This window comes from Leptidea sinapis, chromosome 16 (genome assembly GCF_905404315.1).
Source record: "Leptidea sinapis chromosome 16, ilLepSina1.1, whole genome shotgun sequence".
NCBI lineage: Eukaryota > Metazoa > Arthropoda > Insecta > Lepidoptera > Pieridae > Leptidea > Leptidea sinapis.
Window position 1 is genome coordinate 10,139,014 of NC_066280.1, and position 17,091 is coordinate 10,156,104.

At 36.1% G+C, this 17,091-nt stretch overlaps 1 protein-coding gene across 1 annotated transcript in view; it reads left to right on the forward strand.

Moving 5' to 3' along the window:
• Positions 1 to 17,091, forward strand: part of LOC126968636 (cell adhesion molecule Dscam2) — a 203,287-nt gene that overhangs the window by 139,044 nt on the left and 47,152 nt on the right. The window contains exons 7-9 of the mRNA XM_050813654.1: positions 262 to 379; positions 1,227 to 1,437; positions 16,416 to 16,626. Of these exons, the coding sequence (XP_050669611.1) occupies positions 262 to 379; positions 1,227 to 1,437; positions 16,416 to 16,626 (540 nt within the window). The remainder of the gene's footprint in view (positions 1 to 261; positions 380 to 1,226; positions 1,438 to 16,415; positions 16,627 to 17,091) is intronic.

Here is a 17,091-nt window from a genome sequence, read left to right on the forward strand (position 1 = left end):
ATTCTGAGCGGCACTACAATTGCGCTCGTTACTTTCAGATATAACATGTTAAGACTAAATTTCCCAGTAATTTCACTAACTACGGCGTCCTTCAGACGGAAACATAATAATGCTTACAAATTACTACTTCACGGCAGAAAAGGTGCCATTGTGGTACCTATAATCTAGCCGGTATCCTGTGCAAAAGACCCAGTGTTAAACAATAAATCTATATTAAATTAATAAATATAAAACAGAATACTCACACATATTTCATCATAGATGGAACTGGCAGCATGGCTCCCCGAATCCTGGCAATATCTGAAGATGAAACAGTACAACAAGGTGGTGACATCAGACTTGTTTGCTGTGCTATTGGAAGTCCGCCCCCAACATACAGGTACCAGACATAATATGAATTTTAAATGAAAAGAAAATATATATATTACGGGGAAGGCTGGTGGCGAAGGCAAAGATCTCGACCATGTGCAGGATCTTTGTAGTTGTCCATTGTTGTGGGCATTTAACACGACAGTTTCACAGATTACGTAATAAGAACGTGGTGTTCCCGGGTTGCACGTGCGAAACAACCGCCTCGCTCGATAGATTTTACCCGGATTAAGATGAATACCAAATCATCTTCATACTCGTTTTAGGTTCTTGACTACGAAACTTGACACATGAAAAAATGAAAATTTATTTTGCATATTACCTTTTTTTTATGGAAAAGGGAGGACAAACGAGCGTACCTGTTCACCCACATTCTCTTGCAACACTAGAGGAATCACAAGAGCGTTGCCGGTCTTGTTTTTCAACATTGATTTGTTTTGAATTCTTTTTGATGTCATTTTATAATATTCTAGATACTACTACTGCTTCGGAAACAAATCGCGCTCTGAGAGAGAAGAAGCGGCGCAAGAATCACTCCCAGCATTTTTTTTTGCGCTTTTTCTAAAAATATATAAAATATTTTACTGCCCTTGCTATTGCTTTAAAATAATCATAATCCAGTCCCAGGCTGTCCGATTACTTATATATTCAGCTGTGGAGTAGAAGGATTGACGACAGAGCCATTTTAAAGGAAAACATTTGAATTTATTTATAGATAATGCCTGAACAGTGGCTGGGACTTTATTATAAAAGTGTATACATTTTACCCTTGAAGCTATTATGTATCTTATATATTGTTAAATGTTACTTTTTTAAATGATTTAGAGCAATTGTTCAAAACAAAGCGCGTTTTGCAGTTGGTTGCGGTACAGCAATGGACGCGCGAGTCCTGTTGGCAGCAGCATCAGAGTGTCGGTAACGCAGCAGGTGTTGGTGATACGACGCGCACAGCCTACGGACAGTGGCGTGTGGACATGCCGCGCGCACAACCAATATGGCGAACAGCGACGGGACGCCTCGCTAGCGGTGAGAGGCCGCCTCGTGGTCTCTGTGCAGCCGCCACTGCAGGCGAGTACATTTATATTGTATTGTGCTAGGTAGCACGGACAACTTAGGTAACTTATTTGTCTAGATAGAGCCTCTTGTCGCTAGACAGTTTACCAGTGGGAGGCTCCTTTGTAAGGGATGCCTTAGCTAGATTATGGATACCACAACGGCACCTATTTCTGCCATGAAGCAGTAATGTGGAAGCATTATTGTGTTTCGGTCTGAAGGGCGCCGTAGCTAGTGAAGTTACTGGACAAATGAGACTTAATATCTTATGTATCGAGGTGACGAGCACTATTGTATTTGCCGCTCATAATTTTTGTGTTTTTCAAGAATCCTGAGCGGCACTGCATTGTAATGGGCAGGGCTTATAAATTACCATCAGCTGAATGTCCTGCTCGTCTCGTTCCTTATTGTCATAAATAAATAAAATATATAAATAAGATAACCGATGAAAACGGGCCAGGTTTAGTACTTTAGTGTGAGTGACAAGCTACGTCGTACACTCTCGGGTTTTGAGTAAGTGTACGTTGTTGAATGTAGAGGTTAACTGTAAACATCAATTTTTTTTGACGTTTTCACAATGGTCATCGGCTATCTAGACGTATAAATCATCTCAGGTGGAGGTTACAGCATTTATAACTCAAGAACGGCTAGACCATTTTTTCTGTTGTTTGATTTTTTGGGTTACTCTTAGTCCGGAATAGGATAATAAGTAATAAAATATCGAAAAAATCACAAAAAAATATTTATATAAAACATTTATTTTCTCATACATTTTGTATGGATTGACATTTTCATGACATCTCGAGAATAGAAAGAATTCAATGAAGTTTTTTGTTAGTTTCACGCTACATGAGTAATAAAATACAAATGACAGTGCACGTCATGTTATTCAAGTTGACTGGTGGGTGCAATGACGTAATATAACATTCTATACATAAGATTTATAGAATGTCATTGGGTGGGTGTGTTTGTTTCGAGTTTCTATTAGCTTATTGTGCCATCTTTTCCGACATAGACGTAATGTAACTAGGATTCGAAACATTGCGAATTGGACTGACGAAGAACAAGAAATTGCAGGTAAAAAGCACCGCGTTAGTATGGGCTCGACGTTGTGTTTCTGAATCACTAGAGCAAAGCGAGGCAGCCAGTAAACCTCAGAGATCAACACCTAGATAATTTTCGACGCACAAGAAGAAAATTATGAAGTACTGATTTGAATCGAGCAGCGTTTCGATACGATTGCAGTACTGATTACCGCTTGCATACTAGCGTTCACATTGGGTCGATGGACGTTGTTTGCAAGTATTTTCCGGAGAAACGCCAGGATTGTGCTGCCTTAGTGGGAAACTACCGAATCACGACATTTTCTAGCAAACACTCAAAAATACACTGTTTGTTTTCAAATGTCCTCATTTGGGGCAGACATTGTCTAAGAACGACGATTTAATCCGATATTCAGCGTATTAATTTATTTATATTCTTGCACACAATACAGTAGAAGAATAACATATCTACTATACTTATTCCTATGTATTATGTATGCTAATTCTAAAAATAAGTGTTTAAAAATCATTAATACGGACTTTGCTTTTGATTTTGTAGATACAAGGATAGATTCACCATCGAATTTGATCATTGCAATCTCTCGAAGATGCACACCATAAATTTTAACAATTATATTTCATGGGCACCATGGAGGAACAACGACATGAAGAGATCAATGCAGTAATGATAATAGCAATTCTTCATGATCTGCAGCATCTACTTCATGAACATTATGCATGTCGAGTTAGCCCGCAAATCTTTAATTTCCGATCCGTCTTGCATTCGCCATGACCATTAACAAATCTCAAGGCCAATTCTTGATAGTTTGTGGTCTGAATCTAGAAAATCCATTTCCCATGGTCAATCTATATATATAAGAGATTTCCATGTATGTAGTCACTCATCACGATATCCTGGAACCATAAGGCGTAGAGACTTGAAATTTGGTAGGAATATTCCTTTCGTCGAGTAGAGGTCAGCTAAGAACGGATTTTACGAAATTCCATCGGCGACAGTTTATTTTTAACAAAACAACGTCTGTCGGGTCCGCTAGTATTATAATAAAAATGTTGTCAGACGCAATAACATTCGTGATCGGTTAAAGAATAAGTCATTTATTTCTTTTAAAACAATGTTACTTGATAAAAAGTACAGTGAACCACTAAGCTTATTGATTTTTATAAAGTTTAAACCTAATAGAGACTTTATCGGCATTACAAATCAACTTGGTATAAAATTATACCTGAGAATAATCCAAGAATATGCATAATATAGACTATATCGCTGACAAATCTGTCAATACAATGATAACTATGAAGTTTTCCGATTGTCAGGCAGCCTTGCAAATAAACGTGGAAAAAATATCTGTTAGTAAACATTTTTCATATTCATGGTTTATTCCCAGGTATAACTTTATGCCAAATTTATTTGTAAGGCCGTATAAGTTTCTGAAAACCCTAGTGTTTATTGGTAATATGTTTAAACGGCTACAAATATGATAGCGGCAAGCAAACGCTAGATAGAAACTTATACAAAAGATTTTTTTAAATCCATACCGTATATTTTTTCTAAATGCCCTAGCCGTTACAAAACGATCAACTGAAGTTACACATCATCTGGAAGATGTCCACTGCTGGACAAAGGCCTCCCCTAAAGATCGCCCTCTGCGCTGCCCTCACATTCTTGACCAAATCGTCGGTCCATCTTGTAAGGGGCCTACCAACACTGCGTCTTCCGGTACGTGGTCACCATTCGAGAACTTTCTTCTTCCACCGGCCATCTTTTCGTCAAACTTTGTGTCCTGCCCACTGCTACTTCAGTTTCGCAATCATTTGGGCTATGTTGGAGACTTTGGTTCTACTTAGTTGCACATAGTATTTTTAAAAGCATTTTTTCCCTATTAGCGCTTAAATTAATAAATACTATATTATCTACTACTATAATCTGACATCTCTAGCTATGTAAATATTCATCTTTAAACGTTCCACTATTACCTTGGAGTGTAAAAACGCATTAATATCCAAAGTCGACGCAAGGCGTCGTGTATCGCAAGGTATCATGGAGTAAATTACCTAAAACATCATAATAATATTTCACGATATTGGTATGGCATACGTGATAAAATTGTATCGAAAAATTGTTAACATATCAATTGGATTTATGAAATAAATACAGATTGAGAGGCAAAAGATCAAGAGAATATAGTTTCGACGCAGCGCGCGTTCCCACAGGAACATTATCGAATAACCACAACAGAATCTCGCTATATATGATTTGTCCCGGTTCCCAGTTGACACTTGCTCAATGCTCACATCCCGCTTGCACAGACTCTATGGCAGATTAAAAAAGTAACTATTGATCGTAAATGAATTTCGGATACAAATTTTTATCGGATATCTTTGCTCTATAGTCGTTGGATTTTGTTGTAGGAATAACGTGAAATAGTAGTTTGATTAATTTGTTTGTTAACAGACAATTGTATAGAGAACAGAATCGAACTAGGATTAATATAAAAAAAATGGGTTACACTCCGGGAATGCTGGCAGAAGTCCAAACTTGAATACTGACGTTGTGTATTTTAATTTAAAAATATGTGAAATTAAAAAAACATAAAATTAAAATACTAAGTTAAAATTAAATTAAAGTAAAACATTTGAAATTCATTTAAAACTTGAAGATTAACCTATTTTCCTTTCATTTTAAAATATTTCACGGCTGAGTTTCGATCCCTCGACCTCGCGGTGTTTCGGCTTCGCAATCACAATGATTCAACCACTGGTCCAATAACCGTAAGATAATTAAGTTGAAATAGCCGAACTATAATAAGTTAGAAGTATAAATCTTTCATCCATAATTTCGACAACTGTCTTCAGAATTTTCGATCCGGCCACGTGTTCTAACGTGAGTTTAACATTTTATATCCATCCCAAGAAAAGTGCTCAACACCGCTAAAGAAGTTTCCACTTCAAAAAGGTGGCCTAGAGGTGTAATGGGTCTTATCTTCTACACATATGCCTTACTATTGACAACAAAGTACTTTCGCGTACATTATAACATTGTCAGCTACATATTAAATTTGGACATAATATGGCTTCAACCACGTCTTATACACCTCAGTCGAGTCACAAAGTACAAATAACTCAAAGTGAGAATGTGCAATACTTTAATAAATAATGTTCATAGAGAGACGACTGAAATAAACTAAAATGAAAAGCTCCCCATGATTAAATTTTCATTTTTAACCAACTTCAAAAAAGGAAGAGGTTCTCAATACGTCGGTATTTTTTTTATGTTTGTTACCACAAAACTTTCGACTGTGTGAACCGATTTTGATAATTATTTTTTTATCTGAAAGCTGGTACTTCCCGAATGGTCCCATTGTAATTTGGTCCAGATCCAGTGGAATCCATGAGAAAACCACCAAAAAGTCTTAAATTATACTGTACTAGTTACGATTATTGTAATTTTTGGAGTCGGTGTCATCCAAGATAGGTTTGTTACTACATAGTTATAGGTGAGATGTGCTTGAGTCGTGAGTAGGCGAGAGGCGAGAGCGGGTTGCGGCCGAAGGACACCGATTCCAAAAATAACAATAATCGTAACTAGAATAAGATTAATAAATTAGATTGTATAAAATACGCAATTATTTTTATACTTTTTAGTGCATATTATATCTATTGTTTTGGAATAGTATTTTTGGAGGCGGTTGTTTTTTTGTTAATTTTTTTTAACAGAACAATTATTATAAAATAAAATTTATTGAAGTTACTTTGCGCAAATCCATAATTATCCAAATGATTTGAGTTTTCTCTAGTGTTAATTCTTCCAATATTTGTCTTTAAGCAATTCGACACGTGTTTCGCCTCTACACGGCATCCTCAGGACGCGTTGACTCGCCAAAATCTGGCAAGAGACTCGTGAACACTAGAGAAAACTCAAATCATTTAGAAAATTACTATCGCAAAATTATTGTAAAATGAAGTGTTTGACATGTTACGACATTTTAAATTATCTAACGCGTGTCTGTAAAATGTCAAGTCACAAATTATTTGGAACGACTTTCGATCCACAAATGAAAATATGTAATACGAGCACTGAAAATTTCGGGAATCAAGGAAGTGACACAAAATTCCTATTTAAAAATGTATTTATTGCTTTTCGAAGTATTCTTCGCGAAATTTGACACATTTTTCCATACGATGGAACCAATCATTGAAGCAACCATTCCATTCGGAAGTTGGGGTCTCTAAAATGGCCGTTTCGTAGGCGTCCACAGCTTCTTCAGGTGATGAAAATCTCTGACCACGCAATTATTCTTTATTTAAGGGAAAGTATAGTAATCATTAGGGCTTAGGTCGGGGCTGTACGGCGGATGGTCTAATAATTCTATGCTTCCTTGCTTTAAAAACTCTTTTGTTCTATGCGCGGTGTGAGAACTCGCATTGTCGTGATGGAGGATGATGCGGCGGTTGCAGTTCTCTTTACGGAGTTCAGAAACGACCTGTGGCAAACAAATGCTAGCATACCATTCTGCATAAACCGTTCTTTGTCTTTCAAGAGGAATAGTCGCAACATGGCTGGTTTTGGTGACAAATCTGGCCACCATTTTTTTTTGCAACGCTCCGTGAACGAACAATTTTTGTTGGCTTTAACTCATTTTCGAATACCCAAACTCGTGACTGGTATTTTGTTTTGGGTTCATACGCGTATATTCAGGATTCGTCACCTGCTATATTGTATACAGTTACATTTGAGGATCCTGCGTGGAATCTTTCGAGAGTTCTGACGCACCAAGTAACGCAAGCCGCTTTTTGCTCTTCACAGAGCAAATGCGGTATCCATCGGGACAACAACTTTTTACACCTAATTGTTCATGCAAGATTATTTGTATTTGACTCATGCCAATGTCTAAAGTTGCCTGAATTTCGCGGTATGTCACATGTCGATCTTCCTCAATTAGCTTACGCACAGCATCAACGTTTTCTTTGGTGACTGCAGTTTTTGGACGACCTTGACGGGGATCATCACTGAGCTTGACACGTCCACGTTGAAATTCAGCAAACTAGCGATAAATTATGGTTTTGGATGGGGCTTCATTACCAAATGTAGAAATCATCCGGTCAACACACTGTTTTTGTGTTAAACCACTTCGATTTATTATTACTTTCATAATAAATCATCGCTCTAGAATTTTCTTGAGTCAATTCCATTTTCTCAACGACTAAACAAGTTTGACAAGACCTTGTGACAAGACCGAGAATTTTTTTTTAAAATAAATAAATGGTATTCGATTCTTAAAACCAAAGAGTTTTCAATGAAAAAGATTTTAATATGACAGGAACAGTGGAAATATTCCATTCCCGATATTTTTAGTGCAGCCTATGTATTAGTATAATTGGCAGTTAATTCGGCCTGTTGGCCTATAGCTGTCTCGTTGATCACATTGTTTAGTTTTTACTGCATGTAATCTGATTATGCATTGTTAATATTATAGATTATAATGATTCATTATAAGCATAACTAATGTTTTGTGAATAAATATGACACTGTACAAAAAGTTTTTATCAAAAGAAGTTATTATTATTAATTGTAGGTGGGTAATGCTTGATTGCAATATTGTTAGGAGCCAATTGTTTTCACATGAGTTAAGAGATCGAGAATACGAAAAGTTATCAACTTGATTAAATTTTCGTATTCCCGATCTTAACGATGTTCTAATGTGTTTGCAAATGTAGCAGCTGACGTTGTGGGTTAACACAGAGCACATTGTTTCTGGAGGTGGCCTCTTACATAAGCAATATTTCAATAGTTATTTTTGCAACTCTTGTGTAATAGGAGGTATTACTTTTAATTATTTACGAACATGGGTTTATAGTATCACATGAGTGTTTTCATACTATCAATAATGGCATACATGACTTTATCTACACCCATAATATGAATCCTCTATAAAAGATTCTGAAACAGCTTACTGCTTATCATTCAAAAAAGCCATTCCTTGTAACCATTACATCATCCTAACGAGAATTGTAATGAAAACGGATGAAATAATGTTGTACTGAATTTCATTACAACACTCGTTTGGATGATTTTATGGTTATTAGGACATTGGGTGTTTTAATGTTGGTAATAAGCTAACTTTTTTAGAATCTTTATAAGGGGATATAAAGCATAGGTGTAGATAAAAGTAATAACAGCATTTGAAATTAAAACTCTATGGTTAAATATGAGCTGTAGAATATACTTTATTTTGCCTGTCACATGTTTAGTACCACAGTTTCGTCATTTTAGAAAATTGCTGGTTTTTTTTATGACCATAAGGGACGATACGAGTAGAACGTTCAGCTGATAGTAATTGATACGCCCTGCCCATTATGCAGTGCTGCTCAGTCTGAAAAACCCAAAAATTGTGAGTGGCACTACAATTGCACTCGTCATTTGGAGAAATAAGATGTTAAGTCTCATTTGCCCAGTAATTTCATCAGCTGCGATGCCCTTCTGACTGAAACACAATAATCTTTACACATGACTGCTTCACGGCAGAAATAGGCGCCGTTGTGGTACCCATAATCTAGCCGGATCCTGTGCAAGGGAGCCTCCGACTGTTATGACAACAAACAGTAATATTATATAAAAACTTATTCATAATCTAACACTTAAAAGCGGAGGACTTTGAGTGCACACAAATTATATTAAAGTTAACAATTAGTATTAAAATCAAGCAAGAATTGGGAAATTAAGAATAAAACACAACGCATATTAAAAAAGAAAACAATAAAGAATAGAAAAAAAGATTTTTAAAGATTCTTAAAATCGAAAAAAAATTAAAGAAAGAATTTGAAGCAAAATTAGATTTCATTCTTTTCACAGAAAAAATAATATTAGTTGTACTAACACATTTAGTCGGGACTTTGGAGTTTGACCTTTTCAACAAGGTTAGGGGAATCAATTACAAAGTTTATAATTTTGTAAAGAAATATCATGTCGAACTTTTGCCGCCTGAGGTGAAGGGTTAACATTTATGACTTTTAAGTGAATCAGCAAAAGATATACTTCCAGAACCAGTTCTGTTATCTAGAGAACTAAAAAATACTTTTTGAATTTTCTCAATTCACACTTCACATTCACTGATGCAAATTTTAAATGGCTTACACGTACGTAAAAATAAATCCAATTGTGATTTTTGAATTATATGAACTAAATGAGCATTAATGAAAGTTTGTGGTCTAATATAATTAATATATATAATATTTATTACATATATTTATCTACACCCATGCTTTAAATCCTCTATTAAAGATTCTGAAACAGTTAGCTTATTGCCAACTTTAAAACACCCAATGTTCTAATAACCATTACATCATCCAAAAGAGTGTTGTAATGTTGTACTGATTTTCATAACAACACTCCTATTTTTTTTCATTCACTTCATGCTCAAAGAGTTTTAACAGACAGCCACATTCTTATTGCTCGATCCGTGGCGTCTGTATGAATTTCAAAAAAGAATATTACGGTTTACGCGCGTTCCACACCACCAGAACGTCGCGCGCCGTAAAAAAAAGTAGGTTATTCGAATCCCCGCCATTTTTCTTAGATATTTTTATTGTTTTGTTTACAAAAAATGAGCGATTAATTTCCAAAGGAACATAATATTCAAATGAATTTTAATTATTGCACTATACAAAATGTAAATTACAACTAAAATAAATAATTCTTTCATTAATACTTACTTTATTTGTATATAATCAGTAATGGATGATATTAGGTTACCTACTAGGACTGACTGTTATAATGTTAGCAGTTAGCTTACTGTTTCAGAATCTTTTAGAGGATTAATATTTTGGGTGTAGATAAAGTCTTGTATGCAAGCAACTGTTGATAATTAGGTATTAAAACACACATGTGATACTATTATCACATTCGGCTTCGCCTCGTGAGATAAATTCACATTCGTGTTTTAATACCCCTTATTACACAACAGTTGCATAGATAACTATTAAAACAAATTTGGCTCAATCTCAGGGGCCTGCATGTGATATAGGCAATTAGGCAGTGCCTACTTCGTTATAAACTGAAATAAATATAGCACTGGTGTTTAAGTTGATTTAGTTTAATTTGGTTCCCTTATTTCATAACCAAACTTATATTGAACATTTAGGCGTAAAATTTTCCCTTACGCTAGCTACTACATACCTACGGTAAGTAATCTTTGCATATTCCAAACCTCAACTACGACTAGTTACATCCCAAGTGTTATGGTAGGTACCTTGCTAGGTAGGCACCTTGCTAGAAAACCAATGTATGCCCCTGCTAAATCTAGACATGAGAGATCTCATGAGATTGTATTGAAATTTAATAGAGTTTATTTTTCATGTGAAGCGAAATAGCAACAACATTTAGGTGAGACTCTGAATCAAGATCTGGATTTAAATAATATATTATACGTTAGGTCGTCAGTAAAGTCCTCGAATGGCGACCACGTACCGAAAGACGTAGTGTTGGTAGGCCTTCCACAAGATAGACCGACGATCTGGTCAACATCGCCGGAATACGTAGGATGAGGGCAGCGCAGGACCGATCGTCTTGGAAATCTTTGGGGGAGGCCTTTGTCCAGCAGTGGACGTCTTCCGGCTGATGAAGAAAAAAAGAAAGAAAGAATTACGTTTTGTTATCACAACACTTTGCACTAAACAATTGTTATTATAATATGAATTTCCTGAACACATACGAATTTAATATTATTTGATGGAATAATAGCTTGGTGCTCAGTGAATAAAATTATGTTAATATTTATGTGGGGAAATACCTCCATAAACATATAAACGACCGCGACCCTCTCAGGGTAGTTGACGTAATCCGATTTGAGCCGAGATCCCGATATGATGTCCCGAAAACTGACGTACATTTGAATAATTTATACCTCGTTATTGATTTTGGAACAGAGCGCTGGATATCTGTATCGAGTTCTCAAATTACGTAGAAATTTCGAAGTAATACTAAAATAGTGTATTTAATAATGCTTGTTACTATTACAAATTAAACAACCTTCTCATGTTATATAATACAGTAAATATACGGCCTTACAAATAAAATTGGCATAAAGTTATAACTAATCATAAACCAAGAAAATGCAAAATGTTTACAAATAGACATTTTGCTTACGATTGGTTTGTTCGGACGTATAACGTTTCCCGCGTTTATTTGCAAGGCTGCTTGTCATTCAGAAAACTTCAGAATTATCATTGTATTGTCAGTGTTGTCAACGAAATTGTAAACATTTTGCATATTCTTTGTTTATGCTTAGTTATAACTTTATACCAAGTTTATTTGTAAGGCCGCTATTTTACAGGCGCCGGTTTTGTCACTAAAGTATATATTTGAAGTTATACTTCTTTAGGCGAGTTATGCGAAAATGATGAAAGTACAATTTTAAGATGCGCGTGTATCACTGTAACACAAAAGTAACAGGTTGAAGTTGGTTCAAAAAATTTTCTGATGTTTGCGTCATTCGTTTTTTTTTTTTGGTTTCTTCGTCCATTATTAGGATAGGCAAATGGTTCAAGCCCATACAGCTGTATTCATTATTTAATAATTAACTGTCAAAGCCATCTTTGCAAGATTTTTACAAAATTCTTCTTCCTAAAAACGAAGAATAGCACGAGTAATAAATCATTTTAATGATTTTTGCTTCGTTCTTCTTCTTCTTCTTGCGTGCATACAAATTTTTGTATCATAATTGTATTACAATCTCTCTTGTATTGGGATATTCAATAATATGTGTGCCTTACTAAGTTATATGAATTATAATACATTAAGCCTGTTCGGCTTAGTGGTAATCGAATGTCGAGGATTAGATAGTATGTGATTATCACAGCCTACATTTGATAATTCACCCGACTAATGTATGTCATGCTCACCAGACAAGATCTATATCTGATGGTAAATATGAAGTACCTAGAGCTAAGATTTTTTTTATGAAAATAAGGAATGAGACGAGCAGGACGTTCAGCTGGTGGTCATTGATATGCTCTACCCATTACAACGCAGTGCCACTCAGGATTCTTGAATAACCCAAAAATTCTAAGCGGCACTACAATTGCGCTCGTCACCTTGTCACATAAGATGTTGTCTCATTTGCCCAGTAATTTCACTAGCTACGGCGACCGAAACACAGTAATGTTTACACAATACTGCTTCACGGCAGAAATAGTCCCCGTTGTGGTACCCATAATCTAGCCGGCTTCCTGTGCAATGGCCTCTCACTGGTAAGTACTACGGAGATAGAACATTGAAAACCTAAGAAATAAAATAAAATAAAATAAAAATAAAACAAGAATCCCATTTATTAAATAGTTTACCAGCAGATATAAGACACAAACGTCATAAACTAAAGTTTAAATATGTTAAAAAAAATATTCTACTGAAAAATCTAGACACATTATAATATATTAAATTTAAATAACAATCTTCCTCCTCCTCGCGTCGTTTTCCTCATTACTGAGGGTCTTGACTGCCCCGCTTCATCAGATTCTCCCGTACAATTTCCCTCCATATGCTGCGATACTATGTTTCATGAAGGGCATTGTGGGACTGCGTCCTCTGGGACGTTACCATCAGCTCTTCAAGATTGTGACTCTCGTTACGAGCAATATGTCCGAAGAATTCCAGCACCCTACGAAGGCATATAGTGGAAAATCTAGTTTTGACATTAAGCTCTTTCAGAATTGACTTTGGTGCGAAAGGCGGTCCATGGAAGCTGCATCATTTTCCTCTAGCCCCACATTTCAAAGGCGTCTATTCGGTCTCTGTCTGCCTTTTTCAGTGTCCAGGTTTCCGATCCATAACTGAATATGACGCTCCATAAATTAAACAATAATAGTCCTTGGTAATGTTTTAGTTTATGAAAAAAATCCATATCTTTACATCTATTTATATAATAAATTACTAAATGTTATTATTAAGAGATCGCTGATCCTACAGACAAACCACCAAGTAGGTTTTGTGGGACTATTTTTTTAGTAATTGCTATGTCAAAGCTGTACTAAATGTAATGTAATATATTAAATAATAATAGTTTTAAAAAAACTAAAAAACACGCTTTATATAAAATTCAACTAAAAAATAGAAAATAAATTTAAATTGAAAATAGTGTAAAAAAATATATTTCATTATAAACAAAACCTATGTGTAGAAAGAAGCTAAGATTAAGGATTGGTCTCCGCTGCGCTCAAACTAGATACCGCACGCCTGCGGTCGCAAAGTACGGCAGCTAATACTACACCCAAGTGGGCGTACTTGAGTCAGTTTCAAACAATGTGTGACGTTGACGTACCACATGTTCTGTTAAACTTTGCCAATAATTGAAACTTAAATTCCGGGTTACGAAGTTAAACTTTGTAAAAATAATACTACAAGAAATAAGAAAGATACTGGGATCATATATCATTAGTAATTTGATTTTTATTAAAAAAGTTGCGGTAGTAGTATCTAGTATATTACAAATAACATCTAAAGGAATTCTAAAGGAATCAATTTTGAGAAAATAAATGCCTTTTATGTCTTTTATTAATTTCAATTTAAAATAACACGAAGCGTATGTTACAAAATTTGATAGATGCCATTGAGTGTCAAAATGTCACGAACACGAGCATCTAGTAGTTGCCGTAATAAAAATCAATTATTCTACAATAGCTTTTTTTGGATACGGAATATTTTTTTTAAGGTTTATGTCATACAAAACAAATATTGGAAATAAATATAATTATGGGCCCCAAATCGAAATAAAAAATAGTCTTTTCTCTCAAGTTAGACTAAACTGCACTACATGAAGTAATCCCCATTAAAATTCATTTATAGTTTAGGAGTTCACTGGAAACAAACACCAGGACACTGGATTTATATATATTAAGATAGATATAATACCAACGAGACACAGGCTGCACAAACCGTATGAACGAAAGAAATTTTAATTGAAAGAAAATTCTTATAATTTCATACATAGAAATACGAAGAGGCATTTTTCCAGACCACTACTTTATAATATAAAAAAATTAGGAAAACGGTTGGCCCTAAAGGGTATTCCTGCAACTTCCCTACTAGAGGCTTCAAATTGTACTTTTAACTTCTATCGAAGAACTCAAAATCGTAATCGTACAAAGAGTAATAATCCATTGCATGTCCCCATTTTAGTAAGGCTTTTCTCAAGTAAATATACAAATGAATTGTTGAACTGTATCTGGCTTAAAATAATTTGATTAATGAAGATATTTTAAGGTCATCTAATTTAATTTCGCTGTTTTAATCTCTTTAATTGCTTTCTAGTTTCCTTGAAATTTCATAAATTCGTTAGATAGCAACATACAAAATATAATCCCTACTAATATTATAAATCTGAATGTAAGTTTGTTTGTTACGATTTCACGCCTAAACCACCGAACCGATTTTGATAAAATTTAATACAGAGATAGACTAGAGCTTGAAAAAGAACAAAGGCAACCTTTTACTGCAAAAAAATAAATGCAGGGGTTGCAATAGGGGATGAAAGATTTTTTTTTTTTTTTTTTTTTTTCGAGAGGAGTAAAATACATTAACGTATTGAAGACCCCGAAACGGGGCCCATATGTCGGGCTCAGTCCTACCGACTAAAAACCTCCTCTGTGCTGATAGCCTTGAAGGGTTTTACAGCGAAGCCGGGCGGGGCCTTGGAGGCCGAAAATGTAGCTCACAGGCGCGGGGCGTCTCGGAAGGAGACTCGAACCTCGGACCGCCTGCTCACTAGGCTGGAAGGAGAGAAGATCACTAACGATCTAATATATCTGTAAGTCCAGTGGACTCTAGGTTTGAAGAGACTTCGCACTCGCCGGCGAGTGCGGTGATATATGTATGTATGTATGTGTGAGTGTATGTAAGTGTGTGACTATTTGTGTGTAGTGTTATTGTAGGTGTGTGATTTGTGATGTGAGTGTGAGTGGTGTTAAACGATTACAGGAAGAGTACTATCTCGTCGGGCTTCTATCAAAGTGTGTGAATCGTATTATATTAGATTGTGGCCGCTGGAAATCGTCAAAGTGACGAGTGGCAGCGGTTTGATGTACACGGCCGCGTCTACGTCTTCGAGGGCGGTGTGGTTGGTTTGGTGTCGGTGTTGGTGATGGTGTTGGTGTCGCGTTCGCGATCGTAATATAGTCGTCCGGGTCGGCTAGTACGTGTCGAGGTCGCCTCTGTTTGTTTAGACTGTGTTCTAGAGGAATGGCAGTTTGTATAGAAATTCGTTTTTATCGTAGATTAAACCATGGAACTTTGTATTAAGGCACTTGATAAAAAATAATTTATAAACATTTGTTCGCACATTTTTTAAACTTTGACCTACATGGGGATAAAATAGAAGACTAGAGTTCACAGGGAAATACTATTAAAGAGACTGTCCACAATGTCAAAGGATATGTGCTGTATCATAGAAGAGTGCTGCTAGCAGCGGAAAGAGCAGTTTGTATTATTTAAAAAGTATCCTCAAAGTTAAAAACAAATCCAAATTAATTATTCAACGCGGGTCACGGGTAAAAGCTAGTACAAAATATTTTCAAGTGGAATTTGTTCGAGTTACGATTCTGTTAGAAATATTTACTTTGGGAAGAGCCCCATTTTTTTTAATAAAATTATTCATATTATGTTTCGTCAATAGAATTCCTATTGTGAAATGGTCCAGTTCTAAGTAGATCTTTATTTTTTAATAATTTCTTTTTTTACCCATTACAACGCTCAGGATTATTGAAAAAACCCAAAAATTCCGAGTGGCACTACAACTGCGCTTGTCACCTTGAGATAAGTTATCAAATATCATTTGCCCAAAAATTTCACTAGTCCGTCAGATCGAAACACAGTAATGCTTACACATTACTGCTTCACGGCAGAAATCAATAAAAAATTAATTTGTTTTGTTTGTTCGGCAGATAGCAAACTCTGGCAGCTCGGTGACGTTCCAGTGCTCGGTGGAGGGTGGCGAGGCGCGAGTGCGCTGGCTGCATGATGGAGTTCCCGTGGGTGGCGCTGAACGTTCGCTGATGGTGCGGGGCGTAGCACGCGCGCACCGCGGCATGTACCAATGCTTCGCCGAGCGAGACCTGGACAGCGCACAGGCTGCTGCTGAGCTGCGCCTGGGAGGTATACCTACGACACTTGACTTCACCTCAATATATGCTTTGGAACACCAGCTTATATGGAGTCTTTATCATCATCAGCCGGAAGACATCTACTGCTGGACAAAGGCCTCCCCCAAACATCTCCACGATGTTCGATCCTGTGCTGCCCTCATCCAACGTATTTCGGCGATCTTAACCAGATCGTCGGTACATCTTATGGGGCGCCTGCTGCGTCTTCCGGTACGTTGTCGAAATTCGGGGACTTTTCTGCCCCACCAGCCATCTGTCCGTCAAACTATGTGCCCTGCCCACTGCTACTTCAGTTTCGCAATCATTTGAGCTATGTCGGATATGTTCTAGCAATTGATTAGGTTCTTACTTTATAGATAACCTGTGTGTTAAGATTCCACTTTTGAGATTAAATGTAAAAAAACTTAATCTGTACCAAAATTCATGAATGACTCTGAACCCACACCTCTCGGGTTCC